Source organism: Onychomys torridus, chromosome 7, assembly GCF_903995425.1.
Source record: "Onychomys torridus chromosome 7, mOncTor1.1, whole genome shotgun sequence".
Lineage (NCBI taxonomy): Eukaryota > Metazoa > Chordata > Mammalia > Rodentia > Cricetidae > Onychomys > Onychomys torridus.
Genome location: NC_050449.1, coordinates 115,405,792 through 115,418,922, shown reverse-complemented (window position 1 = coordinate 115,418,922; position 13,131 = coordinate 115,405,792). Strand labels below are relative to the sequence as shown.

The window sequence follows — 13,131 nt, the reverse complement described above, 5'->3', positions numbered from 1 at the left end:
CCAGAAATCAAGTGATCAACAGAAATGGTATTGTTGGTGATACAAAACAAGAAAAAAAAATCTGTAAAATTGGTAAATATACACAAACCAGAAACTACTTGCTACTGTTAAAATGTTTGGTTATATCTCTTACAAATTTCTCCAGGATACATTTCTAGAAGAAAAACTGCTGGGCAAAAGAGTGCAAATATCTTATATGTTTTAAGGTTTACCAGTTATATCATTGATTTATGAGCATCCTCATCAATTTAATATAGTCAGACACTTACCAAGCTTGCAGATATTTGTCCTGGGTTTGTCTTAACAATAACCAATTGGAGAGGCAGAAACATAAACAAAAGTTCAAAAGTGGACATACCTAACAATGCATAAATACACAAGCACAGGGATTCACAAGAGGTGATTTTGGATTGTGCTTAAAGGCAAAACATACAAAGTCCACTCTGGAAAGCTACTTCAAGAAGACATTGTATTTTCAAAGGAAGAAGGGAATAGCCAAGTCTTGTTAACTCATATCTGCTCCTTGTATCAAAGGAAAGTCAATACTTTGCTGACAATAGGAGCTGCAATTTTTCCCCTATTTGTTTGTTTGAGACAGAGTCTAAAACTGGCTAGGTAGATCAAGCTAGCTTCCAACTTACAGAGATCTGCTTCCTGAGTGCTTGGATTAAAGATATGCACTGTGGTGGTCAACCCCAGTTTGTTATACATCTGTGACCTTGTGGTTGTCATGGTTGGTGACATGGAATAAACATTTTCCTTCATGCCTTCTGGGCTTGGGGAATTGATTGGAAAGCACTTTCAGACTGTGAACATGATGGAAGTCTAGAGTTGACAAGGAATATATAAGGGAAGAATAATGGAGTGGGAAGGATCAGGTATCAGGAAGGTCAGCTCCGTTTTTCCAACCGTCTTAAGCAAATAATTATATTCTAAGTAAAGAGGTAGTTCGTACAAGACAACTTAGAAATACTTGACATTCTTGGTAACTCATCTACCAGTGATGGGAAGGAAATTTTTGTTTTTCAAGACAATGTTGCTCTGTGTATCTCTGGCTGTCCTAGAATTCCCTCTGTAGACCAGGCTGGCCTGAAACTCAGATCCACCTGCCTCTGCCTCCCCAAGGAGCCATCGTGCCTGGCTTGATGGAATGGGATTTTAAGAAGTTATTTAAAATAATTTTCTACAACTGATAAGTTCTATACAACTTTTTACTGTTATTGTGTGTGCCAGATGTGTGCATGTGTGTGAGTGTGCAGGCACTCATGCCATGGTACATATATGGATGTCAGAAGACAATTTTGTGGAGTCATTTCTCTCCTTCCACCTTTATGTGGGTTCTGGGATGGAACTCAGGTTGGTTAGGCAAGCTCCTTTACACACTGAGCCCCCTCACCTGCTCCTAGAATTCCAAATTTGCAGATCTGAGGTAGCTTTGGCTTGTTTTGCTTCTCTGATCTTCCAGTGTTCACCCCAATAACTGGCCTCAGGTTTGATTTTATTAATAAGAACATTTAAGATTCATACTACATCTGGTGCCCAATGTTCGTGGTACAAATTTGCGAAAAAGCTGCTTGCCTGTGGCCTTGTGGTCCGCTGCTCAGACCCAAGCTACCCTCAACCGGTTGTGGTGGCTCACGCTGGTTGGATTTAATGAAGGAGGCAGAGGCAGGAGGATCCGAGTTTGAGGCCGGCCTACGAGGCTTACTAAGGAGAAGCTGCGGGCAGACCAGCCACAAACGTTTGCCATGGGACCATGGAGGCAGCGGCTGCTGCTCTGAGTTGGCAGCTTCTTCTCATCTTGTTGGTGACTGTGATGGTGCTGCTACCTGGGACAAAGGGTTTACTACTGATTGTTCAGAGAAGAATTGCCAGGACCATAGTGCTACAAGAAAGCATTGGCAAAGGTCAGTTTGGAAAAGTTTGGCATGACAAATGGTGGGGAGAAATTGTTGTGAAGATTTTCTCTTTTAGGGAAGAACATTCATGGTTCCAACAGACACATTTATCAGACTGTGATTACTCCAAACCACAGAGGAGGCAAAAAAAAAAAAAAAAAAAAAAAAAAAAAAAAAGTCTGCAGGGAACCATCACCATGCCTAACAGTGACTTTGAAATCTTTAAAAAGATGGCAGGATCCCACAACGGTGATTCCACATGGACTATGGTAAAGCCATTAAGCTTATTAACACCATGGAAAGACTGACTTTGGATTACAAACTACTCAGGAAAATTTGATATGGCTAGCTGAGATGATCCAGCCTAACAGACTACTTGAACAAGGACTTGAAACAAGCCCTGCACTTTCTCATTAGGCAGCGGCTGGACAAATGATACAGGACTTGACAATTAACCCAAAAATAGAGTTTTTGTTTAAAAAAGAAAAAGGAGAATATAGATATGAGGTAGATCACTGACTCTACCTGAGGAAAAAAATAAAGAAATAATAGGGTAAATGGGTAGATCATTGAATCTACAATAAAAAGAAAAAGGAAAGATATAAAAATGACAAAAGGTAGATTATTGAAACTTTTATGAAAAGAAAAAAGAAAGAATATGAATATAAGAAAAAAGATCAATTTTTGAATCTACTTTTAAAAAGGAACTACTTGTTTTAAATAGGATAAGTAATGAAAATTTTTTGTCTGAGTTTATCAAATGTTACTGGACTGGACATTGTTATATATAATGGAGTTTTCCACCTGAATCTGTCAAATGTTAGTGGACTAGACATCATTAATGTAATCTTGACTGTGTATATTGTATATACCTATTGGATATGATTTTTCTTGTATTAGTTATAACCTTTTTTTAATTTTAGACAAAAAAAAAAAGGGAAATGTGGTGGTATTGTGTTCCCCAAAATATTGTATGTTCCCCGAAATAAACTTATCTGGGGTCAGAGAACAGGACGGCCACAATATTAAACATGAGGATAGGCAGTGGTAGCACATGCCTTTAATCCTAGCATTTCAGAGACAGAAATACCTCTGGATCTCTGAGTTCAAGGCCACATTAGAAACAGCCAGGCATGGTGACACACGCCTTTAGTCCCAGAAATCCAGCCTCTAATCCCAGGGAGTGATGGCAGAAAGTAGAAAGATTATATAAAGTTTGAAGACCAGAAACTAGCAGCATTTGGCTGGTTAAGCTTTTAGGCTTTGGAGCAGCAGTTCAGCTGAGATCCATTCTGGATGAGGACTCAGAGGCATCCAGTCTGAGGAAACAAGACCAGCTGAGGAACTGGTGAGGTGAGGTAGCTGTGGCTTTTTCTGCTTCTCTGATCTTCCAGCGTCCACCTCAATAACTGGCTTCGGGTTTGATTTTATTAATAAGAACCTTTAAGATTCATACTACACAGATCAAAACAAACTGCACATTTTCTTGCTTTTCAAAAAGGGTTTATGAGGCAGCAATCAAAAGTTAAAGGTTGAGAAGTTGAGTGATTCACACACGAACATCTGGGCTACTGCATGGGAGCAAACTATAAATCTAAGAGTCCTAAGCCTCAAAGTCTAAAATAATGCCATTTTAAAGATGAAACATGTGACACCTGTTTCCAATCACCAGTCCAAGATAAAGCTTTAATCTGTTAGGCCAAAAAAGAGAAACGACCAGGTTGGGGATTTAGCTCAGTGGTAGAGCGCTTGCCTGGCAAATGCAAGGCCCTGGGTTCGATCCTCAGCTCAAAAAAAAAAAAAGAGATCGAGAGAGAGAAATGACTATAGTCATTGCCAGATTGGCAAAGATTTTTGGCACAGGACATTTTTGTCAGTTTACAGCCTTGGTACTTAAGTGATGAAATGTATTCCTCTGTAGAGACAATGGTTTACTTTTTTCAGTTCCATTAAGTTATAAAATTGGATGACAATTAACCCATCCCTAAACTCAAAACGAATTTATCTCCAGAAGACTGGGAACCACTGCCCTAGGGACATGTCGAAGGCATTGCCAGCCTGCAAGAAGCCTGGAAAGGCAGAGGTTGAGCTGAGGTAGAGAACCAGCCTCCTGAGCTCACTCTTGCTTTCTCCCGACCGCCCTGACAGCCAAGTTCGACCTGGAACTCCCGATCCTCCTGCCTTAGCATCCCTGGCGCAGTGAGGACAGAGGCTCTCAGAGGGCAAGGCCTCAGCCGGAGGTCCCTCCCTCCTGGCCCTCGGTGTCCACTTCCTGTGCTCACCCTCCCTGCTCTCCAGCTCTCGGGGTCCAGCCTGAATCTGGCCGCCGGCAGACAATACAGGAAGTAGAAGACAAGGCTCAGAATAATGGCCCTGCCAGGTACCGCGACTTCCGGTTGCTCATGGGGGAAGGTGCCCCCCACTCCACCCCCATACCACCCTAATCCTGAGATTCTAGGAAGCTGCATCTCCATGGCTAGTGGGCTCAGAGACAAAGCTGTTTCCAGGCAAGGACCTTCACATTTAGATTAAGCTAAATTTCAAATCAGAACATCTGGGATGTCAAAACAAAAAACCAAAAACTTAAGAGTATAAACATCGCTTGTTACATGTCTGTCTTTTTCACACACTTATTTGCTCCTTTACAAGAATCCTTTAAGATAGACAATATTGTCCTAATACTGGAAACTAGGAATTAATTAGCTTGAATACTTTTTCTGCCAACTAACAAGGCTTTGAAATCCAAGGCAAGTGCTCTTTTCGCCTACATAAGCTTTTATCCTCACTGAAGCAGATCACTCTGGACTCTGAGGTCAGACTCATGGAGAAAGGGGGGCTGGTATAGCCAGGACTTGGATCGGGGCGGATCTTCTCTTCACTGTTGTGAATGTTTATCCATGAACAGGTCTCAGACAAGTCATGCTGTTAGGGTCCGAGAATCCGGGAATAATCCACCACAAAACATCGGGTTCGAGCAAGCCAAAAATGTATTTAGAAAAACTGATATATCAGGGAGGCAGCAGGGTTCAGGCTCCAAACCACGTCCTGGAGGAAGGGGCAGCAGCCAGTTTGAAAGGGGCAAAAAAACCCACAAATAGACAGCTCCCGAGTCCCATCCAAATCACAACCTAATATAGTTGGGGACTTTCGGCCTATCAGGGAGCTCTGTGGTTTGGTGGTCCGGACAGGCTCTGAGCCAACCAATCAGAATGGGGTTGGGTTGAACGCTCGCTGTTTACACCTGTGAGAGGAGATGGGGCGGGGGGGGGGTGGGGCGCTTCAGCCTAGCATCAGGAAATAATTGGTAGCAGCTCTGGGCAGAATGGCAGACTGGGACGAAATGGAGCTTCTGCTGCTGCTAATCAGGATCTAACAATGCCAGCTTGCGTGCAAACTAACACAAACAAGCTGACAACGCTCCAATCTTATAACCTGCTGTGGTGGAAAGCAAGCCTGACACCCTGTCTTCATTAACAGTCACATCTCTTGAAACTACTAATCTGGAGAGACACCCCCCCCCCCCAAATAGTTTGGCTTTGGGTTTTTTTGTTTTTCTCACTTTCTTTTTTTCTGTGAAATGTTATTGAGGACCTTTCCAATCCAACATTTTACATATACTTTACTTTTGGGTACCAGAAAAACAATGGAAATAGTTATTATACAGGTGAGGGTATATTTTGAAGTATACTTGTTACACAAAGATGCCCCTATGGCCTGTACTGTAGTCACCTCTACCCACATAAGCCTGAGAGACTGGTGGAAAAATGCTTTTGTCTAAGGGCTGAAGAGGTCTACTTAGGTAACGATGAAAAGTAACTTCATATTGGAGCAATCCCTTCTTCACGCTAAGAACAGTCGGCTCCTTAAAGTGGCTCTAGCTGGTTTCTTTCCATTCTTAATGGGGCAAAAAGAAGAGGACAAGGTTATAAGAAAAGATGTTTATTGAAGGAATCACTACTTCCTGCAAAAAAGAATGTTACAACTCTGATTTTATAATATTAGAGGTGATTAAAGTCAGCCTGCTAACTTTAAAAAAACTAACAATGTGAACATTGTTTTTATTTACACTGAACATTTTAGAATGGAGGTTTGTCACTGAGGATGGAGAGCAGCAATGACACTCAGCCTCATGTGATTTGCATAAAATTACTCAGCTCTTTGTTTGCAATTTTCTTCCAATTAAGACGTATAGTATGCACCATCTAAATTGCAGTACACACTATTTTAAAAAAAAAAATCTCCAAGCACAGGGAGAACACATTTGAGCTTTGACTTACAGATTCCCTTTAGTCACAGCTATATAAAATATATTTTGTTACTCACTTTATTTCAACTCAGACAAGCATATACACTTTTATTCCTTATAGTGATCTCTACAATCAGGTCATTTGTGGCCTAAACCACTGCCTCTTCATGTTCTTTAGGGACTGAAATTGGGCAGTGCAGGAAGCTAGAGATGAAGCCAAGTTAAGCAACATACAGTCTCATGATGCCTATTTCAACAGAATTCATTTCTGATGGAAAATGGAGAATAACAGAAGAGAGGTGAGTGGGTTGAAGAAGACCAAACCTAGAAAATGAAGAACTGTGCACGGATTTCTGTCCTTACGGAATGCACAAGGTTCCATGAGGAAAAAAAAAATTCAGGTAGTCCCTATTTCACAGCCTATTGTGAAGGAGTAATTGGGGATGCATGGTCCAATTCGAGGAGTAAAAGTCTTAAGAGGAAATATGTGACCAGTTCAACTCATACAGCAGAGTGTTTATCTGACAGGTCCTTGTAAGGACTGCTGTCTACATTTACTCCTACAGCTCAAGGCAGACACCTCAAGAGACTACAATCTCAGTCTTCTTGCAGCAGGAAACACAAAAATGTTCAGTATTCAAACCTTCAGAGATGAGAGGGCACACAATCCTTTCTAGGAAATATTTACTTTTAAATGTCACAAGGTCTTTATGTAAAAACAATCTATTTGAAGTAATTTCAGACGCTATGTCACAGACAGAAAAATGATGACATACCAACTACAGGAATCTGCTCAGCCATATAGAAGGCATCAGCAACTCTGCTCAATAATGCATGCTTCTGAACACAGCAGTTCTGCTCTGGACCCTGAAAACTCTGATTTGAGTAAGTATGCAGAGGGACTATTGTATCATAAAATGATATGTAAGCTGCTATCTTATCAAAATAGAACAAAACCAAACAAACTCTTTTGAAATAAACATACAACTCCCACATTCCTTCATTGCAAGAAACATATAGACCTGAAAACTGAATTATGAGGCACAATAACAGACCACAAATTTCAGAGAAGAGAATTTTCCTTGTCAAACCTCTGCCAAGTAATTGTTCAGATTTGTAGAGGTTACTTCCCAGGAGAACGTCGATCTCCCTTTCACACATGGAATCACCACAGTTGGCAGAGATCCTTTGTATAATTAGGAAAACATGAACTTCAAAGATAAATTTGAGATCAAATCCTAGCTCCAACTACTGACTAGCCAGCTACTAACATCATGAAATTCAATTCTCCTACATAATTATAAGCAGAATTAAATGAGGTATCATATCCTCAGTAACTTCTGAAAGGACACAGGTGCATGAGACAAACAGTATTGACTTAAGGAATTTATTGTATACAAGAGGAATTAGTAATGGAGAGATTCTAAATATAGTTAGGTGAATTTTGAATGAAAATTTTTGATAGTGACTAAAGATAGGCTAATAGCTTCCTGAAAGCTTGCCATCAAGATCTGGGTGTGGTGGTATTGTGTTCCCCAAAATATTGTGTACCCTAATGAACTTATCTGGGGCCAGAGAACAGAAAAGCCACTAGATACTTAGGCTAGAAAATGGTGGCACTCATGCCTTTAATCCTAGCATTCCAAGAAGCAGAAATCCATCTGGGATCTCTGTGAGTTCAAGGCCACACTGGAAAAAGCCAGGCATGGTGACACACGCCTTTAATCCTAGGGAGTGATGGTACAAGGCAGAAAGATATATAAGGTGTGAGGACCAGGAACTAGCAGCATTTGGCTGGTTAAGCTTTTAGGCTTTGAGCAGCACAGTTCAGCTGAGAGCCATTGGGATGAGGACTCAGAGGTTTCCAGTCTGAGGAAATAGGATCACCTGAGGAACTAGCAAGGTGAGGTAGCTGTGGCTTGTTCTCTCTCTCTGATCTTCCAGAATTCACTCCAATACCTGGCTCTGGGTTTGATTTTATTAATAAGACCATTTAAGATTCCTGCTACAATCCTGGTGTTATAAATGAATGGTACAGTGCTTGGCTAGTATGTGAGGCCCCAGGTTCAACCCCCAGGAGTTGGGAATCCAGTCAAATTTGTCACATTAATTAATCAGCATTCTGCCCCCACTTTAGGGAAACATTTTTTTTTTCAATAGTAATAAACCTTAGAAGAATGTTCTGCTCCTTTCCTCCAGTCCTATCTTTGGGGAAGCAGTGTGAAGAAGAATGCAGCCTTGCCAGTGGCTGGCAACCATGAGGTAATAATGAAGAATGTATGGAGTTACTGCAAGTCTGACAAACTGCTGAGTTACAAAAACAAAGGATGAGCTGCTTAATTCTAGATGACCTCTTCAGAAACAACAACATCTTAAAGATGAAATTTATTATTACTTGGAATCCTGCTAATTACACCTGAAAATATGTTAAATGCTAAACACCTCTTAAGTTATTTTCTTTTCGGAGTGTTTAGAAATATGACTCCAATAACCTTCTCTGGAGCTGTTTATTTCTGCCATGTACCAGTCTTGGCATATATCACTAGCATCATCTCACTTAATCCTCACAGCAACCCTTTGAAGTAAACCAGAAATCTGAGCAGTGAAGTCATTTGTCCGAAGTAGTTAAGCTGGTACTCAGCAAGTGGATCAGGACACAGGTCTCTCAACCTAACCATATTTCACCCACTTATCCCCAAATAACACGATGAAGGCAAAATTCTCCACTTTCTATTTTTTGAGCCTACAATTTCTCAAGTTCATTAAAAGAAATTTTTTTCCCTAATTGTCTAGACATTCGCTGGAAGGATGGAGCTCAGGGTAGCTGTCCATCATGGATGATTATTCTACTATGCAGGAAGAGAAGGTGCATTAATGTCCTTTGCTGTGTTCTTTTAACCTAACAGTAATTATAGAGTCAACTTACCTTAAAACTGCAAAGAACAAAAGGCAGCACTGGTTTTACTAGTAAGAAGTGGAATGCCAGTATTAGAGTGAATCCCAAGCTTTTTGAGACTATATAATAGGTACTTTTCCTACCACCACTGAATAAAAATGAGAACGTATTCATTATATTTAAAATATACTATTTTCTTAAATATAAAAGTAACACTCTCATTGTAAAAAATCTAGAAAAGTACACAGAAGAAAATAGAAATCACCTACAACTTAGCAGAGATAATCATTGCTGAGATTTAGGTTTGGCCCTCTTTCACTTGCCCCATTTTTCCTAGACATAAATATTTTATCTGGATGTTTTGTTCTTTCATTTTCCATTTCTTCAAAATGTCCCCCATGACACACATTAAAAATTCTTTAAAAACAGACTGGCTTCAGAGGCATAATCTGAATAGATGTATCATTTGTTTCATCCTGCACATGAAATAACCTATGGTCGTTTTCTTTTCTCCCTTTGTTATGTATAATACTGGCACGAATATCCCTTTTGTTAAACTTTAGCACTTATTATTTTCCCTGTATGAATTCTTAGAAGCAGAATTAAATTTAATGTTACTAAAAATCTAATTTTCAGAAAAGTAGCAATTAGCCTTAGAGCCAATTTTCCTTCTTTTCTAAGACAGGGGTCTCACTGTGTAGTCCTAGCTGTTCTAGAACTCACAGAGATCTCCCTGTCTCTGCCTCCTAAATGTTGGGATGAAAGGCATGTGCCATCACACCTGGCCCACAAACAATAAGGTTTCTTTCTCTTCATTATGTTTCCTTTGATGTTGAATAAGCTGTGAGCTATAACGATAGGCTTTCCCACACTCACTGCATTTATAGGGTTTCTCTTTAGTATGGGTTCTCAAATGTAGAATAACCTGAGAAGTCTGTCTGAAGGTTTTCCCACATTCATTACATTTATAAGGCTTCTCTCCAGTGTGAACTCTCTGATGATCAATAAGGTTTCGATTAGAAGTAAAAGCTTTCCCACAGTCATTACATTTATAAGGTTTCTCTCTACGATGAAGTCTCTGGTGTTCATGAAGAGCCTTCTTCAAGATGAATGCTTTTCCACACTCATCACACTCGTAGGGCTTCTCTCCACTGTGAATTCTCTGATGGTCCATAATCTTTGTATTGGAACCACATGTTTTCCCACACTCTTTACATTTGTAAATCTTTTTTCCTCTGTGCATTCTCTGATGTTGAGTAAGGTTTGAACTCCTGCTAAATGCTTTCCCACACTCAATACAAGTGTAGGGCTTCTCGCCAGTGTGAACTCTGTGATGAGAAATAAGTCCTGAACTCCGACTAAAGGCTTTTCCACACTCTTTACATTCATATGTTTTCTCTCCGCTGTGGATTCCCTGGTGCCGGATGAGATGTGACTTACCACTGAAACATTTCCCACACTCACTACATGTGTATGGCTTCAGTCCCGTGTGAATTCTCTGATGGACCACAAGGTTAGAGCTATGACTGAAGGCTTTCCCACATTCCTTACACTTATAAGGCTTCTCTCCTGTGTGGATTCGCTCATGCACAGTGAGGTTGGCACTCTGACTAAAGGCTTTTCCACACTCAGTACACACATACCGTCTCTTTTTACCATGACCTCTTTCATGTGTTGGAGAGTCACAGCACAGACTACCCCCATCTTCACATTCTTGGTCACTCCCTTCTGTGGGTGATTTACTATCTTCAAATGCCTTAGGTTTGAGCGTTCTCATTGTTCTCCTCATCTTCTCACGCTGGGGGCATTCCAGTAGTCTTTTAGTCTCATCTTTTCCTTTTAATTCTTTTACTTCCTTGGCAACACTTGTGTGGAATTCCCCAGGGTAAAATGTGATTCTGATTTTTCAGGAATGACACTTTAGAATCAATACCTTCTCAGTTTATTTCAGCATCTGACAGGAGAAAGAGAAAGTGTACATGTCCCAGTTTGTCAGCAACAGGGTAAGAATTATTCAACGAAGACGAGATGTAGTAGATCATAGGGTCTCGTGTAGAAGGGCAAATGTTCAAAGGCAGAGAACTGTTCAAAATGATGAGAAAAGTGAAGTTAGGCAAAAGGCAATAAAAGTTAAAGGCAGGTGAAGAAGAACACAGCAGGCTTAGTCTCAGAACATGCAACGAACAGTATAAAATCCTCTCTACTTCTCACTCCACTCTCTAAATAGGAGCAAAATAACTGGAAGGCAGGGTCAAGCAGAGTCTGGTCCTGAGAAAAAGTATAGGAAAGTCCCTTGGTTCAGTAAGCTGCTCTTGCTGAATTTAGGAACTTTGTAACAGCGATGCAGTGGCATATAGCCCACACTCAGAACTACAGAATAGCAACCAAGATTGTTTTAGGGTATGACTAAAGTTTCATCTTTTTCTGCAGGTCTGGGAACCAGGCCCCAGCCCACATCTCTGTATTTAAGCTGCCTGGGTCACACCATCCTTCTGAGGCTGATGCTGAGTCACACACAGCTTCGCTTGCACGGCTTACATGAGCTGGAGTCAGCTTTTTGTGCTAATTTTGGGTGTCTGTTTTTCAGCATGCTAATCATTCTGAAAATGAATAACAGGACCTCTGCCAGGACCGTGCACAGTATAACTGTAAAGTCCCAAAGATGGTAAAGAGAGTAGGGAACTGAACCATCAAGAAGAACTGAGACACAAAACCATGTATCAGGAATAAACAGGAATTTTCCAATCTACTGGACACAAAACTCTGCACATGTAGGTAACCTCAGCATACCTCAAATCTGAAGGTGCTGACTGTGAAAGCACACTGACGGTGACCCCATGACACTAACACACTAATTTCCTCTCACTGTGCTCCCTTGAGACTGACTGTTGAATATACAGAAGATATGATCTTGCACCCTACATCCTTTAATTAATAAAAGTTGGACTATAGAGCTACTTTGAGGATTTGACCAGAAGGAATCTAACTATTGCTACCCTGTGCTTGACTGGATGGGAAGTTGCCTCAAGATGTCTTAGAATTCCCAGGCATTCTGAAGACAGAGGAGAGAAAGATAAGGCTGTGGGGTCAGTAGAGCACTAAGGCTATCTAGACAAATAGTCCATAGAGCACAAGCTCAGGCAAGCATTGAAAAATGTGAAAAGGCTAGGCTTTTCCCAAGGATGCTATAATCCTTTGACTCACCAGTCATCTACTTGTCTGGTGCCTTTGAGCAATGGTCATAAGGTTGTTGATCATTAACTGCAGTGTGGTTAGGAATAATAAATATTTTCAAAATTTATTTATTTATTAATTAAAAACTCAAGAGACAAATGAAAAAATGTTTAAACTGAAAACAAACTAAAAAATTAAGGGTCTACCTGACCTCAGAGACAGAGGCCTTAGTACGACAAAGGCTGACATTGTAACAAGAAAAAAAAAAGACGTATGATGACATAAAACTTTTTGTGCTTCAAAAAAAAAAAAAATAACAAAAGTGATTATAAATGATAGGTCACCTTGCAATACAACTGCTGGTGTGTGCATTCTCCTCTTCTCCCACATGTACACTTGAAGCTCTACAGTGCTAGAGAACAGGGGTCATTACATTTGCCTGTGAGTGACATACACTACCTCTCACTAGAGAGCTTAGCAAATGTTATCTTCAGCGCTAAGTTGAACATGGTCATGATTTTAGCTAACATAAGTGCACTTAGAGATGGTGCAAGGTGAGTCCACTGCACATCACAACCATCATCCTTCCACCTGATCATTCTTTTAAGACTCCATATTCTAGGAGTTGGAGAAATGGATCAGCAGTTACACTGCTCTTCCAGAGGACCTGGGTTCAATTCCCAGCACCTACATGACAGATCACAACCATCTGTAACTCCAGTTCTAGGGGCTCAGACACCCTCTTTTGGCCTTTATGGGTGCCAGGCATGCACATGGTGCACAGATATACATGCAGGTGAAAACTCAAATACATAAAATTACACATATATACAAGGCCTCACTGTTATGTAGGTCTGGCTAAAAACTTAAGTAAAAACTTAAGTAGACCAGACTAGCCTGGAACTCACAGAGGTCTG

General features: G+C 40.6%; 1 protein-coding gene and 1 long non-coding RNA gene across 2 annotated transcripts; one reads left to right on the top strand and one right to left on the bottom strand.

Annotated features, from left to right (window-relative positions):
* Positions 1 to 4,183: 4,183 nt before the first annotated feature.
* On the top strand, positions 4,184 to 9,468 carry LOC118586792. The gene is made up of 4 exons (XR_004945406.1): positions 4,184 to 4,278; positions 6,323 to 6,443; positions 6,878 to 7,029; positions 8,344 to 9,468. It is a non-coding gene; the product is annotated as an uncharacterized LOC118586792 (long non-coding RNA).
* Positions 9,469 to 9,815: 347 nt separating this feature from the next.
* Positions 9,816 to 10,829, bottom strand: Znf660 (zinc finger protein 660). The gene has a single exon (XM_036193670.1). It carries the CDS (start codon positions 10,827 to 10,829, stop codon positions 9,816 to 9,818), a length of 1,014 nt encoding a protein of 337 aa, XP_036049563.1.
* Between the last annotated feature and the right edge of the window lie 2,302 nt (positions 10,830 to 13,131).

Excerpts from the sequence above, each read along its gene's own strand:
- Znf660 (XM_036193670.1), bottom strand. The coding sequence starts at position 10,829 with ATGAGGAGAACAATGAGAACGCTCAAACCTAAGGCATTTGAAGATAGT.